We start from the raw sequence: 18,785 nt of genomic DNA, 5'->3' as shown, positions 1-18,785 counted from the left end.
CTCATGAGGAAATACCCAAACACAAATGAAACAGGAGCCCTCTGAGAAGGCACTGGTGACCAAATGCCTAATCAAATGGCCTGCCACACCTGTGTGGCTGTGAGATGCAGAGAAGAGGAACAGTGTACTCTAAAAGATAAGAATTTACCCAACCCCTTTAATCCCAGCACTCGGGAGGCAGAGGCAGATGAGTTCAAAACCAGCCTGGTCCACAGAGTGAGCTCCAGGACAGGTTCCAAAGCTACACAGGGAAACCCTATCTCAAACAAACAAACAAACAAACAAAAACAAAAAACAAGAATTTACCCAACCGAAGAAGAAGGAGGAGGAGGAGGAGGGGAAGGGGAAAGGGAAGAAGAAGAAGAAGAAGAAGAAGAAGAAGAAGAAGAAGAAGAAGAAGAAGAAGAAGAAGAAGAAGAAGGGGAAGAAGATGAAGAAGGAGGAGGAGGAGAAGGAAGAAAAGTCTAAAGTAGTGATTACAGCTCCCTCTGTCTGGTCAGTTTAAGTTTGTTTCATGAGAGATGTTCATGTGCAAGCTAATTACAGAAAGTAAACTTACAAGCTGCACATGGTGGTTCACGCCTGGATTCCAGTACATGGGAGGCTGGAGCAGGAGGATTGCTGTGAATCTCAAGTCAGTCTGGGCTGCAAAATGAGACCTTGTCTCAAAAAAAAAAAAAGAAAAAAGAAAAAGAAAAAAGAAAAAAGAAAAGAAAGTTATGCGAAGTTATACTTTTGCACACCTGAAATATAAATTTTGAATCCATGTAGTTTTGTTATAGAATATTTCAGACAATACCAAGATTAATAAAATGAATAGCCAGGACCCATCACTGATCTAGGAAATAAGAGTCCCCTGAGTACTTGTCTTAGTTTGGGTTACTACTGCTGTGAAGAGACACCAAGACCATGGCAACTTTCATAAGGAAAACATTTCATTGGACTGGCTGTTTAGTCCATTATCATCTGGTGGGGAGCATGATGGTGTGCACGTGGTGCCGGAGCTGAGAGTGCTACATCTTGCAAGCAAAAGGAAGTCAACTGGCTCCAAGCATAGGAAACCTCAAAGCCCGCCCCCACAGTGACACACTTCCTCCAACAAGGCCACACCCACTCCAACAAAGCCACGCCTCCTAATGGTGCCGCTCCCTGGGAGATTATGGGGCCAATTACCTTCAAACTACCACAGTCCCCCCCATCATAGTCTACCTCCACAGGAAAACGCCACCCTGAGTTTCACGCTATTCTCATGCATTTATTTTTACTTTTACAAGTCTACTTATTTAAAAATCATAGTTTTGCTTGCTTTTAATATTTAAATGGAATTATAGCATAAATACTTCTACAATTTCCTTTTATATTTGATATTATAGCTGTGAAGGCATATCAGGGCATGTGGAATTCTGGCTAAGCCAACCTAACAGGTTTTGCTGAGACAGGTGTGACGGTTGACCATTACTGTCAACCTGACTAGATTTGAAATCACCTAGGAGACACACGTTTAGGTGTGTCTGTGAGGGCATTTCCTGAGAGGTTTAACTGAAAGGGGAAGACTGTGGACCACACCATCCCATAGACTGGGGTCCCAGACTGAACAAAGAGTTAAAAGTAAACTGAGCACCAACATTTGTTGTTGGTTGGTTTTGCTCTTTTGCGGGGCTCGCCACCCAGCTCCCAAATAAATCACACACAGAGGCTTATTCTTAATTATAAATGCCCGGCCTTAGCTTGGCTTGTTTCCTGCCAGCTTTTCTTAACTTAAATTATCCTGCCTACCTTTTGCCTCTGGGCTTTTTTCTTTTCTTTCTTCTGTAATCTTACTTTCACTCTTACTCCGTGGCTGGCTGGGTGGCTGTGTGGCTGTGTGGCTGTGTGGCTGGGTGGCTGGGTGGCTGTGTGGCTGTGTGGCTGTGTGGCTGGCTGGCTGGCTGGCTGGGTGGCTGTGTGGCTGGGTGGCTGTGTGGCTGGGTGGCTGGGTGGCTGGGTGGCTGGGTGGCTGGCTGGCTGGCTGGCTGGCTGGGTGGCTGGGTGGCTGGCTGGCTGGCTGGCTGGCTGGCTGGCTGGGTGGCTGGCTGGCTCCTAGCATCCTCCTCTCCTTGTTCTCTTACTCTTTTCTTCTTTTTCCCAGATTTCTCCTTCTCTTTATTCTCTCTGCCAGCCAGCCCCACCTATCCTTTCTCCTGCCTCGCTACTGGCTGTTCAGCTCTTTATTAGACCATCAGGTGTTTTAGACAGGCACAGTGACACAGCCTCACAGAGTTAAACACATACAACATTAAAGAATGCACCACATCTTTGCATCATTAAAACAAACGTTCCACAGCACAAACAAATGTAGCACACTTTAAAATAATATTCTACAGCAAGCATTCATCTCTCTCCGCCTCCTGACTAGACACCTCCAACTCCAGCCACCACGCCTTACATACCTTGATGGATCGGACCCTCCAATTGTGAGCCAGAAGAACCACTTCCTGTCTAACGTTGCTTGTGTAGGATACTTGGTCACAGCAATGAGAAAGGCAGCTTAAATACACGCACCAATCAAAATGATCAGACATCGCTTGAAGGCTGGAAAACTGAATTGAATAGGGACAACCAGGTTATCAATAATCAATGGAGATTATCGCTAAATGGTTTTGATAAGATGGGATTTTGTAAGGAAACACACAGAAGAACCTAAAAGAAGACTCAAAAGCCTGACTGGAATTTGGTCGGGCAATGCATCTTCAGCAGAGGCTCAGGCCTGGACATACTTTTTGTCTCCAGAGACTCTCTTTGGTTTTCTAAGTAAGTTGGCAATGCCTTTAAAGTGGTGGAGGTGTTTATGTTTTATCTGACTCACTGAGTAACTCTGTCCTCGTAGGCTTTCTTAGAACATATGACATACAAGACATTTGTCCTATCACGTGTTATCCAATGATGATTAGGCTTTCAATGGGTAGGTGGAAAAAAAAACTCAAAATCTGGAAACGTATTAAGAAAGCGTTCAGGAATTAGAGAGAATAACTGGAATCAGGGTTGTAGTTAACAAAGACAGAACTAGATCTGAGAGATACTTAGTGTGTAAAATCAACTGCCTTTCAGGCAACCAGAGATCTAGAGGCGCTGGAGAGATGGTTCTGTGGTTGGGAACACTTGATACTCTTCCAGAGGACCGGAGCTGGAGTGCCAGCATCCACATGGCAGCTCACAACCGTCTGAACTCCAGTTCTAGGGAATCCCCGTAACTTCTTCTAGCCTCAAAGGGCACCAGCCACCCACATGGTACAGAGACAAACATGCAGGTAAAACCACCAAACACATACTTCTCTTTTTTAAATGAGAGATCTAGAGAGCTTTTTATGGGAGTCAGGAACTGAGAGATCTGAATTGCATACATTTGGGGGCTCTATGAAGAATCAGTGACTGAATTCACAACAGAGATGGTAATAGACAGGGGTTGTGTGTTGTGGGCAGCCAGGATGACGGTGGATGGAAACAGGGACCTGAGATGGCTCCGTGCGTAGACTGCTGCACAGGTATCACAAGGACCTGAATTCTGATCGCCACCACCTTTGTAAAAAGCTGGACATATAAAGCCAATTGTAACTAACCTGCGCCATTAACCTGAGCCAACACAGCAGGAGCCTGGGTCTCACTGGCCAGCCAGTCTAGCCAATTGTGAGCTCCAGGTTCAATGAGACCTTGCCTCAAAAATTAAAGTGAGGGTGACAGAGGATGACTATTTCCTCGCATGCACTCTCTAGCATGCACAAATGCAAAGACGGAAGGAAAGGAGGGAGGGGCAAGCGGACAAGGGAGCATAGAGGACGTAAAGATGGTCCTAGGATCCAACTGGGAACGATTATCTACATATTAAGAATTTAAAGGAAGTGGAGCCATCGATACATGCCAAAATTGGTTCTTAAAGTCCCAGACGCCAGGATGGTTTCCACTGAGACCCCAAATGCAGCATTTCCAAAAGGAAGCCGAGAGGGCACTCGTGCAGTGATTCTGGCTGAGCAACCAGTCAAAATGATCTAAAACTGGGCACTAGACTTGGTGAAACATGGGCAATATGTGTTCCCGAAAAGCCCGCGGACATGGAGTGAACTGGGAAGCAGAGGGTGGAAAGAACGCTGAACCTCAAGGGCACTGACTGGAGAAGGAACTTAGGCACCTTCTGCCAGGGAGAGGCGGAACAGTGAGAAACGACGAAGGAAGAAGAATCAAACGCTCAAAGAACCCCACGGTGCCGCCGCCCCAAAGCCGAACAAGCACGCCCGGCGCTCTGCGGTCCAGCAGTGTGCAGGTTCCTTTTAGGAGCGGGTCCTTCCTGCACTTCGACCTCCCCTCTCTCCCGCGTCATCAACCTCTCTTGGCCGGCAAACTTTGTCTTTCGCTATTGCTATAGAACTCCTTCCGGGTCGGGGGGTGGAAGTGGGGGGGGGGGGGGCTACACCTAGTCCTAAAATTCGCGTGAACTGAGGCGCATAGTCGCGACCGGTATTTAAATCTCGCGCAGGCGTGTTAGTTTCCTGTCGCTATGCGGGTGCTCGTGGGTGAGGGAGGGCAGGGAGAGTCGCGGGCGGGCGGAGGCCGAGAGCCGGGAGACCAGCCCCGCAGGGCGCGATCTTTGCTAAGCGAACAAGCTAGCCTTGCTTTCCCGGCCCCAAAAGCTGAGTCTGTGCAACCCTGTGACCTGTGCCACCGCTGCGGGGCGGGGTGGGGTGGAGGAGAGGCCTGGTGTCGGAGGAGACAGGCCTGCCTCCACTCGGGGTATAAACACGCTGTGCTCTCCCATCAGGTGGCGGGACGGGATTCATTGGGACAGCCCTAACCCACCTGCTGAAAGCCAGGGGCCACACCGTTACGTGGGTCTCCCGGCAGCCTGGGCCGGGTCGAATCACGTGGGTATGTCCAGCCTCTGCAAGATGGGTGGGAGGGCAGTTTGGGGCGGGAAGGGGCAGTTCCAGGAGGTTCTGTGCCTTCTCCAACAGAATGAGCTCATTAGGTCGGGGCTGCCCCTCTGTGATGTTGTCATCAACCTGGCCGGAGAGAACATCCTCAACCCTCTGCGAAGGTCAGCTGGGCCATAAAGCAGTATCTCCTGCACAGAGGGAGAGGGTCGACCCCTGTGAGCTGAGCTGTAAATGGTAGACATGTACTGTGCCTCTCTTAGCCTTGGAGCCTGTTCTGTACCGGTGTCCTAAGAAAGGCCTTTGTCGTCGCTAAAGAGACATACATAGTCCGTGCCTATCGAGGAGAGGGATGTAAGTCTTACCTTTGCTAGCCACCCTGAGTTGTGCATTCAGACAGGCTTAGGACACCTGGCTGACTGGGAGAAACAGGCAGGTGAGTAGTGAGGATATGGGTTGGATGCATGTCTGTACTTCTGACCTTTGATCTTCCCTTCAGATGGAATGAAGCTTTCCAAAAAGAGGTTCTTACCAGCCGCCTGGATACCACCCACTTGCTAGCTGAAGCTATCACCCAAGCCGCACACCCTCCCCAGGCATGGATTCTAGTCACAGGTGTAGGTATGTCCCCAAATCACCAACCTCTTACATTAACAGGGAGACTTAGAAAGCAGCTCGGGCCCTTTCCGGTATAGCTTCTAGACCCTCCTGCCACAGTAGGTTTCTCCCAGCCTCTGTATCTTCACCATGTGGTGTGTATGGGTGTGAATGCAGTGGGGAGTGGACTTGGCCAGAGACTCGAAGCTAGAAGTCCTTATGGGAAGCCCTCGGAGAAAGGAAAGATGCCAGTCCTAATGTTGAGGAAGTCTACCTACTCCCAAGTCCCTTGCTTTTTGGACCACAGTTCTTTATGAACAACCCCCCACTGGTGTGTCGCCCTTGAGACCACATAATTGTAAAGAATTAAAATGTAAGTAGTAGCCACCATACTAAGTAGTTTATACGTGTTGTATTATTTAATCCTTGCAACAACCTTATGAGGTAGGTTCAGTTACTCCCATATTGAAGATACAAATTGTTCATACAGAGAAGTCACAGACATCAGGAATGGTGGAGCTCGAGCAGCCTGGCATCCAGGTTTCTGTCCCTAACCACTACAAGATAGCAGCCTCTGGGTATAGCCCTGCAGCCAAAGGCTAGACTTCCAGGCAGGAACACATGGAGAAGAAGGGGGAAAGGCATGGTTCTTTCTTCTCCTGTTGAGATCCAAAGGGTCAGAGAGAATGAGGCTAGGGAGCCTTTAACTGCAGAGGGCCCAGCAGGACAGGGCCAGCCAGAGCAAATGAGTGCTCTCCCATGGCAGCTTACTACCAGCCAAGCCTGACTGAGGAGTATGACGAAGACAGCCCAGGAGGGGATTTTGACTTTTTCTCCAACCTGGTAACCAAGTGGGAAGCAGCAGCCAAGCTTCCTGGAGAGTCTACACGCCAGGTCGTGGTACGTTCAGGTGAGGACCAAGGGTCTGGGGACCGCAAAGTGGAAGATTTGTAGGCCGAGGAGGGCTGAGCTTACAGTGAGAGTACACCATCACTCTAGCTAACCTGGAGAGGGATAGTCCCAGGAAGGTCCATAACCCTCGACTCCATCACTCCAGAGGAAGAAAATGAGGAATGAAGAGAAATTAGAGTAGTGCAGATTGTCACGGCTAAGCAACCTTCCTGTACCACCTCTCTTGCCTGCTTTAGGGGTTGTGCTGGGCCGAGGGGGTGGTGCCATCGGCCACATGCTTCTGCCCTTCCGCCTGGGCCTAGGAGGCCCCATTGGTTCAGGTCACCAGTTCTTCCCCTGGATACATATTGGTGACCTGGCAGGAATTCTGACTCATGCCCTTGAAGCAGACCACGTCCAAGGAGTCCTGAATGGGGTAGCTCCAGCATACACCACTACCAATGCCGAGTTTGCCCAAGCCTTGGGTGCTGCCCTGGGCCGCCCAGCCTTCATACCTGTCCCCAGCACTGTGGTACAAGCAGTCTTTGGACGAGAACGGGCCACCATGCTGTTGGAAGGCCAGAAAGTGGTCCCACGGCGGACACTGGCCACGGGCTACCAGTACTCCTTCCCAGAGTTGGGGGCAGCCTTGAAAGATGTTGTAGCCTAAGTGGAGAAGGACCCCAACGCAGGAGCTGAGGCCTGTTCCTGCATACTGAGGATGGGTTCAGGTGAGCCCTGTAGTTTCGAGCAGAAGCCATCTGGGTCTTGGAATCTCTCCTCCTCGCTTCCTTCCCGAATTGTTCCATCCCTATCTGAGGAACTCCAGTCAAGGTTGTAATCTCATTCTAACCTTAACCTCCTCAATTTCTTGTGGGTCACACTGTTGCCCCAGTTCTCCTAGATGCTGTGTAGAGAAAGTTGTAAGTTATGGCAATAAAGTATATCACTAGCTTCAGCTGTCTCTTTGGCTTAGATTCTCCTAGAACTTCTCTAAAGAACTATATTTTACTCCAGATGGCTCTTCTTCCTAAATGAGGTCCTGAATGTTATAATATGCAATCTCTCTCCTCGCCCTTCTCTTTCTTGGTATCTCTTCCCAAATGAGCTGGTGAGACATGAGGTTATGACAGAGGTATAAAACAATACATATAAGGATCTATTTCCAGTGAGTTCTGCACCCTAACCACCAGTTCAGAGGATGCCAGCAAAAGTGGGGGGAAAGGCCTTGTATGTCAGCCTTCAGCATTTCACGGTGACAGTGAATTCACACAGCAAACACATGCAGGTCCCACCTCCTACTGCAGAAACAGAGCCAGTGTCCCCCTATAAGCCTAGGATTTCTCTCATCTGCTAGGGGACACTTCAGCCTTCCAGGGCCCGCAGCATGAAAAGGAAGCTAATTCTGGCCTTCTGTACACCCACCACTATGGCAAGTGAAAAGAGCAAGAAACCAATCACAAACTTGTAAAGCATTCACTGTTTCCCAGACACTGAGAAGAGTCACTTCCCTGATCAATCTGTCTCCAGTACAGCTGCCCCTGCCTGAGTCAATCTGGTATAGAAAACTGCCCAGGGAAACAGGCAGACACTGGGACCTAGGGACCCTCTCCCTGATCACTGAGCTCCACACACAGTCAACTCTGTGTCACTTGAAGTCGGCCAGCCAACGACAAGGTCCCAAACAGAGCTGAACCTGGGGGCACCTGCCTTATCTCTTGATCTGAGAAGCTGACTAGCTCTGAGTTACTTCTGGGGAAGGTGAAAGTCATAGAAGCATGTTACTACACTAGAGAAGAAGCTACTGGAAAAACTACATCCAGTACAGGAACGTGCCACCTTACAGAGTAAATCTTTAGCACAGGAATCAAGCAGATTCAGCACAATGACTTGTGGGAATCAGGATGCAAACAGTTGGTCATGATAGGTCAGTGGAGTTGATCTGTGACCAATCTGGTATCTTTTCCCAGAAACTAGTTTCTTCACCATACACACAAAACCCGATGCAACCTCCGTCTTTCATAAAGAAAATATTAGATAGAGTCACTAACATTGTCGCTGCAAAGCATGGCTTCACCACCAGAGACAGGATTCAACCGGGGCCTTTCTGACACATTTATGAGTCTGTAAACAAACAATTGAATGCAGCTGACCAGCTGCCACTTCTAGGAACCCTGAGAGTATTTAGGTAATTCGACAATCAACCCTAACAACGATTTTGTTAATATGTGTTTTGAAGGTTGCTGGAAATGGATGCAGCCAGTACAGGGCATGTTCTACTGAAAACCCAGTGTTTCACTGAGGATACGGACTGTGGACATCTCTGAACATGAAGTTTAGGTTAGGGAGCCCATGCAGCCCCAGGCAGACACACCTGAGACATGATCCAAGATCACTTCCACACAGGTGCCTTCCTCTGTTCTCATCTTTCCTCTCAATGTTTCTTTTTTATGCCTGATATATAGACACAATAAAGGCCAAGCAACTCCGCCAAGGTCACAGGCAGGCACACCTGAGACTGGAACCACTGTCCCTCTCTGCCTTCTGGTCTCTGCTGTCCCCACTGCAACAGCCCACATAGCACTATGGCCCATCCAGAACCCAGACAGCTCAGCCTCTTCTAGGAACCCAGAAGAGCTTCCAAGCAAGCCGTCTTCCTCAATTTAGCCCTTTTTGCCACCTCCAGGTTACCCTAGCCAACAACTCAGTTTACCTTGGAGGTGAGGTCAACGATCTCAGTCTTCAGGAAAAGCATCTACACCCTACAGAAACCCTTTGCAAAAATGAGGTTCAGGAGTTAGATCTGGGTTGGGGATTTAGCTCAGTGGTAGAGCGCTTGCCTAGCAAGCGCAAGGCCCTGGGTTCGGTCCTCAGCTCAAAAAAAAAAAAAGTTATGAGGAGTTAGATCTGATCAAACCTAAGAGCTGGTTTCAGTCCTGACTCAGGTTGAGTCACTTTTTATGGACCTGTACTCAAAGTACCCCAAGGCAAGACTATCCCCACATTCAAATCCTCTTCTCCAGTGCTTCCTCAAGCCAAAGCACCATCTGGGTCACAGTCTGAGCAGCAGAGGGGACTGTAAAGGGGCTGGGCTGGGGGACGCTGAGTCTGATAGGGCAGCAGCTAGGCAAACAAGTAAGGCTCAGAAGTTGAGGCTCAGCAGGGCCTCAGAAAGTTGATTAATATCCCGGCAGTATGGTTCCCGCTGCAGGATGAAGTCCACCTTGTGGTCCTGACCCAAAAACACCTCCAGCAGCTGGCGCCGGAGCCGCTCTGTCTCACGGGTCTTCCGAATGCCACCACTGACGGTTTCCTCTCCCTTCCCCTGCTTCCCCTGCTGCTGATTCCCATGCTCTTGGGGGCCTCTGGAAGGCTGGTGAGCCTTAGAAGAGCCCTGATTCCTGGAGAAAAGCAGAGTCAGCATTGATGTACTCTGGAGAAAAACCGGCCTCGGGGAGCCTCAGCCAAACTGACCAGCTTTAGGAGATGAATTCATGAAGTTTCCTAAGCCGGCCACTGAGCGGCAGTATCAACCCACTAGGAAGATAACCCTAATGAGAAGTCCTGCTTAATCACTTGCTTAATGAGCTAAGAAAGGGTGTGGGGGTACAACATGACCTTCAACCATCTCCCAAACCTCTCCATCAAACACACTCAGGGTTCTCTGGGACGACTTTAAAGGGCAGCCCCACAAACTTTACACTACTGCAGAATTAAGCCAGCCCAAACTGCAACACTCCCATCCAAGGCTCCAATCCTTAAGAGGAGCACATCGACAGACTGCGGGCAGAAGCAGGGGCATTACCTGACCGTCTTCTTCAGGAACTCATCCAGAGTGGGGCCATTTCGCCCCAGGGGGTCATCTGGGACCATGAAGAGGTTTCCCACAAAGGTGAAGGGCAGCAGGCTGGATGAGGAAAGAGGGAGTCACAGAAATGACCTTGCCTAGCTTGCCGAGACCAACACGGCCCGGAGCTGCTGGCTCTCATCCTTTGCGGCATCTTCAAGCCCTTCTTCCCGGGGATTCTCACCCAGTGGCCTGAGAAGAGCTGATTTTAGAGAAAGGTCTGAGTCGGTGCCCTATCCTCACCGCTCTCTGATGATCGCCATCCACTTGTCAGACTCCTCCGCCAGATCCCGGAACTGGTCATTGGAGACAATGATCCCATCCGTCTCTTCAGCCAGCTTCACCATGAACCTGTCTCCGAAAAACACAGAAATCATTCTGGGATTCGCCAAGGATCGATCCCACAATATGCTATCCATGTCTGTGACCCAATTCTGGTGATGGAGGCCAGTCTCCCAACTCGTTTATTTAAGTGAAGAAGGGTGAGGGCGCTTCTTGGGAATTGAGCCCAGACCCTCGTGCATCCTAGGCAAGTGCTTTACCACTGAGATTATAAGTAGGTAGGTAGGTAGGTAGGGTAGACAGACAGACAGACAGACCAAGGGAGTGGGAGTCAGACAAGCAGGGTATGGTGGTGCACACCTTTAATCCCAGCATTCAGGAGGCAGAGACAGGTGAATCTCTTGAGTTCTAAGCCAGCCTGGTCTACTTAGTTCCAGGACAGCCAGGGCTACATAGAGAGACCCTGTCTCAAAAACAAAACAACAACAACAAAAAAAAATTGAAGACAGGATCTTATTAAATTACTCAGTCTAGCCTTGAATTCACTCTGTAGCCCCAGCAAGCTTTGAACTCTCAATCTTCCTGCCTCAGCCTCCCAAGTAGTTGGGATATTGAGCTCCTCCCTTCCCATCCCCCAGCCACAGGTGACTAACTAGACACAGCACCAGGGTTAGGGCAGAAACAGTGATGAACCCAAGGTAGTCCCCCAACAGCATCCCATTCACCACAACTGAACACCATCTAAGAAACAGTAAGAGCTAACTGTGACTTTCTCCAGCCCCACCAGTCACTCAGAAACCTGCATTCCTCCTGACCTTTTCCATACCCCCTTTCTTTCCAGGGCCACAATCACCTTAATAATCCAGACATTGAAACTAAGACTCGGGCTGGAGAGATGGCTCAGAGGTGAAGAGCACTGACTGCTCTTCCAGAGGTCCTGAGTTCAATTCCCAGCACCCACATGGTGGCTCACAACCATCTGTAATGAGATCTGGCGCCCTCTTCTGTATACATAATAAATAAATCTTTAAAAAAAAAAAAAAAAAAAAAAAAAAACAACTAAGACCAATGCCAGCCTACCAGCACCTCACCTGCCTCGCCTCATCATCCTCCAGTCCCACCTGCTCTTCCCCTACACGGAGCTCTTCCACACCTGCCCTTCACCCCAACCCAGCCCAAGTGAGAGGCTTTGACTAAAGTCCACATGTCCAGGCTGGCAGCTGAGGCCTCTAGGATCCACCTCCATGTCCCCTTTACAGTCTTTTCTCTCCCAGTATTCCCTAATGTACCCTCAACTGGAGTTGAGATCAATGACCAGACTGCACTCTTAACATGTCCTCCGCTCTCTGACTTCTGTTTCTCAAACTTTTCCCTCCATCTCAGAGTGTATCCCAAACCTTTACAATGGCAGCCACCTGAGGAACTTACTTTCTGGGAGCTGGCAGTGTAGCTCAGCTGGTAGTGCTCACCTAGCTGCAGCAGGCCCTAGGTTCAATCTCCAGCACCATACAGACTGGGCATGGTAACATACACCAGCATTCAGGAGGTGGGGAATAGGAGAATCAGAAGCTCAAGGTCATCCTTCGTCACTCAGTGAGCCTGAGACCAACCTGGCTACATGAGACCTTACCTCAAAAAATAAATAGAAAAATAAAATTGTCAAGTTTTAAGGTTTGTTTTTCATGCACACAGGTGCTCTGTCTGCATATATGTCTGCAGACCAGAAGAGGGCATCAGACTGTGAGCTGCCATGTGGATGCTGGGAATTGAACTTAGGACTTCTTAACTCTTAACTGCTGAGCCATCTCTCCAACCCCCAAACTATAAAGTTTTTTAAAGACACCTGAGGCCCACATTAGTAATTTTCTGGTTTTGTTTTATTTTTGAGACATGAGCTCACATAGCCCAGACTTGCCTCCAACTTTCTAAATAGCTGAATCTAACCTCAAACTTCCTGCCTCTGCCTCTGCCTCTGCCTCTGCCTCTGCCTCTGCCTCTGCCTCTGCCTCTGCCTCTGCCTCTGCCTCTGCCTCTGCCTCTGCCTCTGCCTCTGCCTCCCAGAGTACTGGCATCTAAAGGCATTTGCCACCATGGCCAGGTCCCATTTTACTAATTCTCCATCCATAGAGTAAGATTTACATGGTAGTGGGGAATGAACTAACTTTTGAGAGGTTTAAAATCAAAGAGATCCAGCCCATCCCACATCCTTCTCAATCAAAACCCCCAACCCCTTCCTTCCTGTACAACCCAGTCACAACAAGGCTCCCTTCCCTGAGTTCCAGTAGAGCTTAATTTACAGTTTTTATTGTTATTCACTTCGTTTGGGGCCTTCTGAGGCCAAGGACCAACCCTTGCCCCAGAGTTCTTTCTCCAAGTCATGTACCTAGTCTGAAGTGGGCAGTCAGTATCTGAAAAGCACTGTGGTACACAGAAGACCGGGAATCAGGATTAGGTAGGACAGGTGTGTGGGAAACAAGCTACCTCAAGAACACAAAAGTTGCTTTCTAGTTAAGGACTTTCCAGCTCTCGTGTTAGGATACATGCTGCTCAGCAACACTCGTTCAGTAGGCTCTGTTGTGCTCTGCTGTGTGCTGACTTACACCGTAATGAAGAGAACGTCCAAGTCTGTACCATGCATCCACCAGGTTCTACACAACTATGCATTAAAACTGACTCAGTCCTCAGTAACAACTGTTACAGTGCTGATATGGACAAAAAGTTACTGTCGTAGATGAACTAAAGTCTAGGCCTTAAAACAAAATAACAGCACTTGGGAGGCAGATGCAGAAGGATGACCACAAGCTCAAAGCCAACCTGGCCTACACATGAAGTACCAGTCCAGCCCAGGGCTACAAAAAAGAAACAGTGGCAGCAGGAGAGTCCTGGTGGTTTCCTGTCAGCTTGACACAACATGCACTTACCTCCGAAGGGGACCCTCAATTGAGAAACTGACTCCATTAGATTGCCTGTAGGCAAGGGTGTGGGACATTTTCTTGATTGCTAATTGTCAGAGGAAGGTCTAGCCCACTGGAGGCATTGCCACCTCTAGGCTGGTGGCCCTGGGTGGTATTAGAAAGTGAGCTGAGCAAGCCAGTAAGTAACATTCCTCTGTGGTCTCTGCACCGGTTCCTGCCCTGACTTCCAATCAGAGATGGACTATTACCTGAAACTTTTAAGATAAATAAACCCTCTCCTCCCCAGTTTCTTTGGATCATGGTAATTATCAGAAACCTAAGACAAGAAGAAAGTTAAGTACCTTTTGTAAAATACTATTTACTTCTAAGGAGTAAAAGTTAAATGTCTGGTGTCTAAATGTCTTAACCACTAAGCTGGTTAGTTTTTAATGTGAACTTAATACAATCACCTGAGAAGAGTTCACACCGAGGGATCGTCTAGACCGGGTGGTCTGTAAGAACGTGGTTAATGGGAGTGGAAAGAGCCACTGTGAGTGGCACCATTCCCTAGGCAGGGGATTCTGAACCCCACGAGTAGAGGAAGCTGAGCTCTGCCATGTATGCATTTGGTGCTCTCTGGTCCTGGCTATGGATGTGATGTGACCAGCTCCCAGGAGTTCCTGCACTGTGACTTCCCAGCTATAATGGATTATAACCTGGACCTGGGAGCTAAAATAAACCCTCCTTAATTTTTTAAAAACTTTTCTGGACTCTGTGGACACCAGGCATGCATATAGTGCACATCCATACATACAGGCAAAACACTACTGCACATAAAAAGATTGTTTTATTTTAAAGATTAGGAAGATTTAAAACAATCAGCTTTAAAATATATATATTTCCACACCATGTGTGTACAAGTGTAGCAGGAGTATACCCTATGACTTCTGTTTAGTCTATATGGTAACTTTTGTCCAGGGAGTTAACCACTTAACCTTTGTATCTACCTCTGTAAATAGTGATATCCCATGCATCTCTTCTTTTCCTTTCTTTTTTCTTTTCAGTTTATTGAGACAGGGTCTCATTTTGTAGTCCAGGCTAGCCTGGAACATACTTTGTAGCTCATGCTGGCCTCAAATTCATAGGGATTATCCTGCCTCACTCTCTCAGGTGCTGGGATTACAGGCGTGATACCACACCCAGCTTCATGCAACACTTAACTGGGCCCATGCAACGTTAAGGGGGAATGTCACTAGACTCTTGCTTAGCAGCAGGAATGAGGCAAGCACATACCTTATCTTCTTTTGATATTCACAAGGAGGGTGAATGAATGGAGAAGGATCCTGAGACAAAGAGGTTGATTCACTAAGTGGTGGGGCCGAGGCCATGGAGAGCAGATCAATAAGGAAACCTGGAGCCCTAGTTCTGACATCCTGTTCCATTCTGCGTCTGGTGATCTCTCACTGAACGGTGTTCTAGGCCGTCCTGGTATTTCAAAGACTGTGTTTCTGCATTTTATTTATTTTGAAGGTTTACTCTCCCTTTTCCCAGAATGTTCGAAGAATTTCTCTACATGTTTGGAAATTCTGCCAGCCATTCATGTCACCAGCTTCCCTAGCTCCCTGTTGCCCTGGCATTTTTCTAGACAGTAAATACAAGGTGAACGATGAGCAGGCAAACAGAGTTGTCTACAGTCCCTCTCACGTCACCCGCAGAGTAGATTTACCTGTCCCATCCCATGTCCCATGGAAACTAACTCCCCTACTGAGGCCGGAAGCCAGAAGTCAGGAGCATCTCTCTCCTATCAAAGTCCCACTTGACTCCTTAAATGTCAAACTTGGGGCCAGGAGAGGGGCAAATACCTGTCATCATAGGAGGAAATCCTCTTGCCATCCATGACTCGTGAGGGTGTCAGGGAAAGCAGACTCAGTGAGTACAGCTTCTGCAGGAAGTGGCTCTCTACAGAACAAGATACAACAGGGTTCTCCTCGAGGTAGACCCAGTCTCACCCAGAACACAGATGGCCAGACCCAACTTACCTCTGACCTTGGAATCCTTACTGAAGCGCCACTGAGGCACAAAGACGGTTATGTCACGGTGCCCACGATCCCAGAAGTACTGCACAGCAAGTGCGATGCCACGGCTGGAAAAGTAGTGCTGGAGGCCGTGCCTGCAGCGGAATGGTCGACACTCAGAAGGACCCAGAGGGCACTGCACTACCAGCCCCTCAGCAGATGTCTCCAGAACAGATGCCTGTCTCACCCTCCCTCCGCAGACCTCCGCCCCACCGGCTACTTACACCATGGCCACGTTGCTGCCATCAATGACAATGTGACGGAGATCTGGCTGGCCGGGCACATTGGCAAGGCACAGGGTGAAAGGGTCCTGTAAGGCTTCCTGGAAACGCTGTGTGCCAGTCACCAAGTTACCCCCTCGGGTGCCTCGTTTCCATGGAGACCCTCGACTTCGAGCCCCAGCCTGTTGCTTGTCTGCCCTGTCTCCCCGATCTCGGTCTCCACAGGGCCACGGGGGTTCCGGCGCAGGTGGGGGGCTAGGTACTCTTGGAGGTGAGGTGTCCCCATTGTGGAGCCGCTGGAGGAGAGAGGCTCCACGAGTCTGAGCTGCCTTCTGAGAGGGCACACGGGCACCAGAAGGTTCCTCCTGCACAGTGAACCCTCCTCTTTGCTGAGGACCCTCCTTCCCCAAGGCCTTTCCCTTCAAGGGAGCTACCTCTTCTGCGCCTGTGGGTTGTGACTTGAAAGCCACTCCTCTCTCCCAGACTTGCTCCCCAGGCGGCTCCTTCCGCCCTGGATACAGGTCCCTGACACCATCCTGTTTCTTTCCCCTCTTCTCCACAGTATGACTTTCTCCTCTTGCTGCCCTTGACTCTCCCCACCCTACCACTCCAGTGCCTGGGGGTTGCCCACCTTCATTCAAGGGAGCCCTAACTCCCTGGAACGGAGCACTCAACAGGCCTGTGCTCCCCCGCTCGTGAGAGGGCAGTGCCTGTGGACCCTGCTCTCGGGATGCCTCCTGTACCAGGCTTAGGAGCTCCTCCTGGACAGCCAGGGGCAGCTGTAGCAGGGCCTCTGTGTAGGCATCCACCCTAGTCTGCAGCAGGGCAGAGAAGTCTCTCAGCACTCCAGCACTGGCAGAGACTCCAGGGTAAGAGTGCAGCTGAAGATCCCAGCTCAGCCGCTGCATTAACTCCTCCACCCGGCTCTGAGCCATCACAAATGCCTCAGTGAGGCCACTGATCATCAGAGAGCCAGGAGCCAGGGGTACCAGGTGGGCAGACGTGCTCCAGGACAGGCAGTCAAGGAAAAGGCCTTGGGCTCCCTGGAAGACGCAGTGCAGTCTGGGTGGGTAGCGGATTTCACTCTGCAGTTCTGGGCTGCAGAGCCCCTTCAGGTATTCCTAGATGGGAAGGTCAGAGAGGAAACTTCTAGAAGCCATCCCCTCAGGTTCATAGTTCTCCCTGAGCCCCAAGGGCTTGCATCATCCAAGTAGCTACTGTTATTATTCCCATTGTAGACAGAAGGCTGTCAAGTCCTCCTCCAGGCCAAAGAAAGCAATGTAGCCAGCCCCCTCCTACACCCACTCCCAGTGAATTCCTTGGCAAGGACGACCTGTACAGTGGGATTACTCTACTATCCCCAAGAGCACAAAGTAATTGGTTTCCAAATGCCTGCATTACCTGGGCCATCAGGGCAGAAGTGAAACCAAAATTCTAAATAAAAAGAATTGCTGAGTTCCTCAAAGCTCAGGACAGAGGCGGTCAGTAAGATACCAAAGAGGCAGAGATTCTCCCCAACCCCTTCCCCGATTCTGCCTAGGGGAGGGGCAGGTTTCTAAGAGGAGTTCACCTTGGCTCTGCAGACATTTTCTTTGGGGCCCTCAAGCTGCAGCCAGATATGAGGGTTCTCTGGGCAGTCTTTGGAAAGGACGCTCATTCCCACGCTGAAGATACGCTCCACGCGAGCCTGCTGCTCCCGAACCTTGTCCTCTGCGACCGCAGACACCGCAAAGCGGTCAGGAGTCGGGGAGGCAAACCCCCAAGTAGACATGGCTTCTTCCTGGGGTCCTGGAAGGGCAGAGGCAAGCTCAGTCTCCGGCTCCCTTCAACCCAAATCCTAGTCACGCGGCCTAACCCAACAATCAACAGGTCGCACCTAGTTACAGCCCCGGTAAACAACCCCAGGAGGTGGCACGTCCCCGTCGCGGGTGGAGAGGATGGAAAACGATCTGTACACAGGCCTCTCCCGGAGAGGAAGTCCTTCGTAAACAAGGCTATCTGGGATGGGCGACTGGCCTTAGGAAACAGATGACCACCGCCCTGAGCGGGGAAGGGTGCAGGGACCTCCAGCTCACTCTGAGGGTCTTAAGAAGTGAGTGGGTGAGGGAAAATTCCCAAAGCTCAGGGGTCTCTGCAGTTTCTGAGTAGAAGAGAGCCTCTTCGGAGACTCGCCGGAGGCTATAACCGTGTAGTCCTGGGAGGGGGTGCCCTTGTCTGCCATGTTCTTTCTGTAGCCACGCCCACCTCCCCGCCCCCCTTCGCGGAGACGTCCACCGCCAAGCGTCCCACCCAGGGCCGGGGACCAGGCCCGCCCTCCCGCGGACGGCCGTGGGGGCCGTCCCCAGCCCGACCTCCCTCCGGCCGCGGCTTCCAGCTCCCCAGCGCCGGGACCCTGGGGCGCGCCTACCGCCCAAGCGGCGAGTTCCTCCTGCTCTTCGGGGTGCCCGGGGCCCCCGCGCCCCAGGGATCTGGGGCTGGGGGCGAATCTGGGAGGGCCTCTGGGCTTCCTCACCCTACCTAGACTTGTCTCGTCAACATCGCGTTCTGGTTTTGGACTGACTTCCCGGCCTGGGGCGGAGTCAGCCCGGCTCCTCCCCTGCCAGGGCTGCGCTGGCTGGGGCTCAGGGCAGCGCTGCGTGCTTCTTCCCGCGCCCGCCCTCCCTCCCTCCCTCCCTCCGGGGCTCCGCCTGCTGCCCTGCGGCCGACCAGCCTGCCCTCGCGGGTCGCCCACACTTCTGCAACCCACTCCCCAACGCCTCCCGCCAGCTCTCCCGCTCGCCTCCCATTCGTGGGGGTCCTAGCGTGTTCTGCGCAGTAGAAGGTTCCAAGAGGGCAAGTGACTGGTCCAGAGTCACAAGAGAATACTGCCCTTGGCACAAGCACTTTCACCAAGTAGATTGTGGGGAAGAGGAGGACACCCCTTCCAACAAAAAAGAGAGATTCCACGGAAAAAGACCGTGAGGAGTTCTGTAAAGGAGAGGATGAGGAAGGAGCTGCAGAAACTTCGTCTAGCACACGCGCGCGCGCGCACACACACACAGATGGGGGTTGCTCTCCATCACCCACTGTCCCGCCTC

At 50.6% G+C, this 18,785-nt stretch overlaps 2 protein-coding genes across 8 annotated transcripts; one reads left to right on the top strand and one right to left on the bottom strand.

Annotated features, from left to right (window-relative positions):
• Positions 1-478: 478 nt before the first annotated feature.
• Khnyn (KH and NYN domain containing) lies at positions 479-18,330 on the bottom strand. Of its 6 annotated transcripts, XR_004945898.1 has the most exons (9): positions 18,116-18,330; positions 17,279-17,496; positions 15,712-16,829; positions 15,452-15,582; positions 15,275-15,371; positions 10,480-10,587; positions 10,195-10,296; positions 2,430-2,579; positions 479-659 (listed from the first exon to the last, which is right to left on the bottom strand). XR_004945898.1 is itself a non-coding variant. In XM_036199146.1 (8 exons), exons 2-8 carry the CDS (start codon positions 17,477-17,479, stop codon positions 2,528-2,530), a joined length of 1,809 nt encoding a protein of 602 aa, XP_036055039.1. In that variant the 5' UTR covers positions 17,480-17,496; positions 18,116-18,330; the 3' UTR covers positions 2,387-2,527. The 6 variants fall into 6 exon arrangements, 4 of the variants coding, with proteins under 4 accessions (XP_036055039.1, XP_036055035.1, XP_036055037.1 ...); XM_036199146.1 differs by lacking the exon at positions 479-659 and having other exon boundaries at positions 2,387-2,579; XM_036199142.1 differs by lacking the exons at positions 479-659; positions 2,430-2,579 and adding an exon at positions 9,236-9,790 and having other exon boundaries at positions 18,116-18,328.
• On the top strand, positions 4,502-7,353 carry Sdr39u1 (short chain dehydrogenase/reductase family 39U member 1). 2 transcript variants are annotated; one of them, XM_036199147.1, is made up of 6 exons: positions 4,502-4,544; positions 4,790-4,896; positions 4,983-5,065; positions 5,401-5,522; positions 6,265-6,408; positions 6,647-7,353. In XM_036199147.1, the coding sequence occupies exons 1-6, from the start codon at positions 4,529-4,531 to the stop codon at positions 7,057-7,059; spliced, it is 885 nt and encodes a 294-aa protein (XP_036055040.1). In that variant the 5' UTR covers positions 4,502-4,528; the 3' UTR covers positions 7,060-7,353. The 2 variants fall into 2 exon arrangements, with proteins under 2 accessions (XP_036055040.1, XP_036055041.1); XM_036199148.1 differs by lacking the exons at positions 4,502-4,544; positions 4,790-4,896; positions 5,401-5,522 and having other exon boundaries at positions 4,984-5,065.
• Positions 18,331-18,785: the final 455 nt, after the last annotated feature.

Source organism: Onychomys torridus, chromosome 9 (genome assembly GCF_903995425.1).
Source record: "Onychomys torridus chromosome 9, mOncTor1.1, whole genome shotgun sequence".
Taxonomy (NCBI): domain Eukaryota; kingdom Metazoa; phylum Chordata; class Mammalia; order Rodentia; family Cricetidae; genus Onychomys; species Onychomys torridus.
The sequence above is the reverse complement of the archived record's forward strand: the minus strand, read 5'-3'. Positions and strand labels throughout refer to the sequence as shown.

Bases quoted from the DNA above. Each gene is read 5' to 3' on its own strand.
- Sdr39u1 (XM_036199147.1), top strand. The intron at 5,066-5,400 runs GTCAGCTGGGCC...TCTTCCCTTCAG, and splicing joins ATCCTCAACCCTCTGCGAAG to ATGGAATGAAGCTTTCCAAA. The intron at 5,523-6,264 runs GTATGTCCCCAA...CTCCCATGGCAG, and splicing joins GATTCTAGTCACAGGTGTAG to CTTACTACCAGCCAAGCCTG.
- Khnyn (XM_036199142.1), bottom strand. From the start codon at position 17,479: ATGTCTACTTGGGGGTTTGCCTCCCCGACTCCTGACCGCTTTGCGGTG. The intron at 15,583-15,711 runs GTAAGTAGCCGG...ATTCCGCTGCAG, and splicing joins GGCAGCAACGTGGCCATGGT to GCACGGCCTCCAGCACTACT. The intron at 10,588-15,274 runs GTATTTGCCCCT...TTTCGGAGACAG, and splicing joins ATTTCCTCCTATGATGACAG to GTTCATGGTGAAGCTGGCTG.